At 61.2% G+C, this 2128-nt stretch overlaps 1 protein-coding gene across 1 annotated transcript in view; it reads right to left on the bottom strand.

Moving 5' to 3' along the window:
• The window catches only part of PKD1L1 (polycystin 1 like 1, transient receptor potential channel interacting), an 88190-nt gene that overhangs the window by 78346 nt on the left and 7716 nt on the right, over positions 1-2128 (bottom strand). The window contains exons 3-4 of the mRNA XM_011381735.1: positions 1745-1887; positions 1555-1687 (exon numbers count right to left, since the gene is read on the bottom strand). Coding sequence (XP_011380037.1) covers positions 1555-1687; positions 1745-1887 — 276 coding nt within the window. The remainder of the gene's footprint in view (positions 1-1554; positions 1688-1744; positions 1888-2128) is intronic.

Raw genomic sequence — 2128 nt, 5'->3', positions numbered from 1 at the left:
AGGAAAGGGGGTGCAGGCAGAAGGGGTGCAGGCAGGAAGGGGTGCGGGCAGAAGGGGGTGTGGGAGGAAAGGGGGTGCAGGCAGAAGGGGTGCAGGCAGGAAGGGGGTGCGGGCAGAAGAGGGTGCAGGCAGGAAGGGGTGCGGGCAGAAGGCGGTGCGGGCCGCCACCGCCCGTCTGTGCAGCGCTCCAGGGGCGGGAATGGCCGACATTCTGCGGCGAGGGTGTAAGGTGACGGGTGACTTGAGCTACGGTTCGATGCTACGCCGCCATGAAACGCACGGTCACACTTATCATAAGAGGGTCACAGCGTAACCCAGAGATGCCGATTCTGTGATAACACACACAAACACGTGCACATGCAACTCACAGACATGGACACGCACACACACACGCGCATACTCGTGCACACACCACACACAAAGAGCCTCAGAAAGGTACCGGAAATAAATATTTCCCGAGCACCTAGGGCTAGGAAAAACAGAATTGCTTTTCTGTTATTCCTTTGAGGCCTCAGATTTAGAGCAATTTTCCTTTTCAGGGCAAAAGTGCTCCAGTGACCCATGGCTGTCTCCTGCTGATTAAATTTCAGGTGATTCCTGTTTTTCTTTATATTTTTAGAAAATGTGTAAAAGCGAGAAAAGTTAAAGAAAAATGGAATCATCGATATTGTTTTGCTTGTTTTGAAGGTGAAAAAACTTGAATGCATCAGAAAACACTAACGGCCCAGGTCGCACCGCTGGTGAGCCGGCCGAAGCACAGGCAGGGCTGGTCCCCCTCGGCCACCGTCACGGGGGACGGGCCCGTGCGCAGCCGCACTGAGCAGAGTGTGGAGGTAGCGCCTCCGCCTCCGCCCGGGCCTTGCTGTTCTGCGTGCGGCCGTTCGATCCGGCCTTCGACTTCCTGTCCATCTCCGGGACGCAGGGAAGCCCCTGGGTGCTGGTGTCCCCTGGCCATGTGGGTGCTCACTGGGAGCCGGAAGGGATCCCTTCCCTGGAGCCCACGCAGCTGGCCCTGTGTGCAGGGCTCCTGGGACCACGGGCTTGTGCCTCTCAACTCCACTGCCACGTTTGGGGCAGCGGTGCCCCACCCAGCGAGACTCTCAGGGGTCCAGCAACTAACCCCCTGGGCTAGAAGGCCACAGAGAGCTTCCAGCAAATGCAGGCACCCCGGGTATTAGTTCCCATGTGTTACCAGAGCGCTTTGACTCTGCGAAGGAAAACCAGAAGCCTCAACATAACAGACCAAATGAAAAGCAGCCCAATTCCCCTAGCGAATGGCTAAGCATGTCTCCTAACCCTGATGTCACACATATTCAGACCTTCCTCTCTCCTGGAGATGCCAAGCTGTTTGCTCAAGCAGCTTCGGGAAGCTTCCCAAAGCGGACTGAGCCGGGCGCCGGGAGAGAGGCGATGGGGTGGATTCAGGGCCACCAACGGCCCCCACTCCCTGGGCCTCGGTCCCGGACCTCAGGCCTCCGGGCCCTCCCCGCTCCCATGCTGGTCATGGGGAGCTCCCAGCACGGCCTCCCCCTGGCCGGCAGCCCCCAGGCCCACCTGCACCTTCCTGGGCCCCAGGCTGGTCACCAGTGGCGGCTGGCAGGGCGTGCGCACTACAAAGAGCTGCTTCTGCAGGGAGGCACTGCTGACGTGGTTGAAGGCCAGGACCTGCACCGTGAGCTCCCCTTCCCTGGGGGGCGACAGGGCACAGACACAAGAGGCCGACTGGCACACTCGGTGCGCTCACAGCCTGCATGTCTGCGTAGGCGCAGCCCCGATGGCCATGGCTGCGAAGGCAGAAGGCTCGTCATGCAGCCATTCGCTGCCCGTGAGCAGACCTACTGCCCGCTGGTCAGGATAGGCACCCAGCTCGCAGACTGGTGTCGCCCGCTGTTTGGGAGACAAACATCCATGTGGGGACACGCTCATCCCTTTTTGGGGAGGTGGCATCCATGGCCTGGCCGCTCTCTCTACTGCAGGGGCCTCCTTGGGTCCCCATGGAAGGGGCGTCCTGGACCTGTGCCTGGGCGTCTGAGCACGACCCTCCCGCCTGCCCCCGCCCCAGGTGGGATGGGTTCTGCAGGAGGGGCCGGCTCCAGGAGGCAAGGCCGGCCCGGGGAGGGGCGGAGGG

Source organism: Pteropus vampyrus, unplaced genomic scaffold (genome assembly GCF_000151845.1).
Source record: "Pteropus vampyrus isolate Shadow unplaced genomic scaffold, Pvam_2.0 Scaffold449, whole genome shotgun sequence".
NCBI classification, from domain to species: domain Eukaryota; kingdom Metazoa; phylum Chordata; class Mammalia; order Chiroptera; family Pteropodidae; genus Pteropus; species Pteropus vampyrus.
Note: the sequence above shows the minus strand (reverse complement) of the source record. Positions and strands in the feature narration are given on the sequence as shown.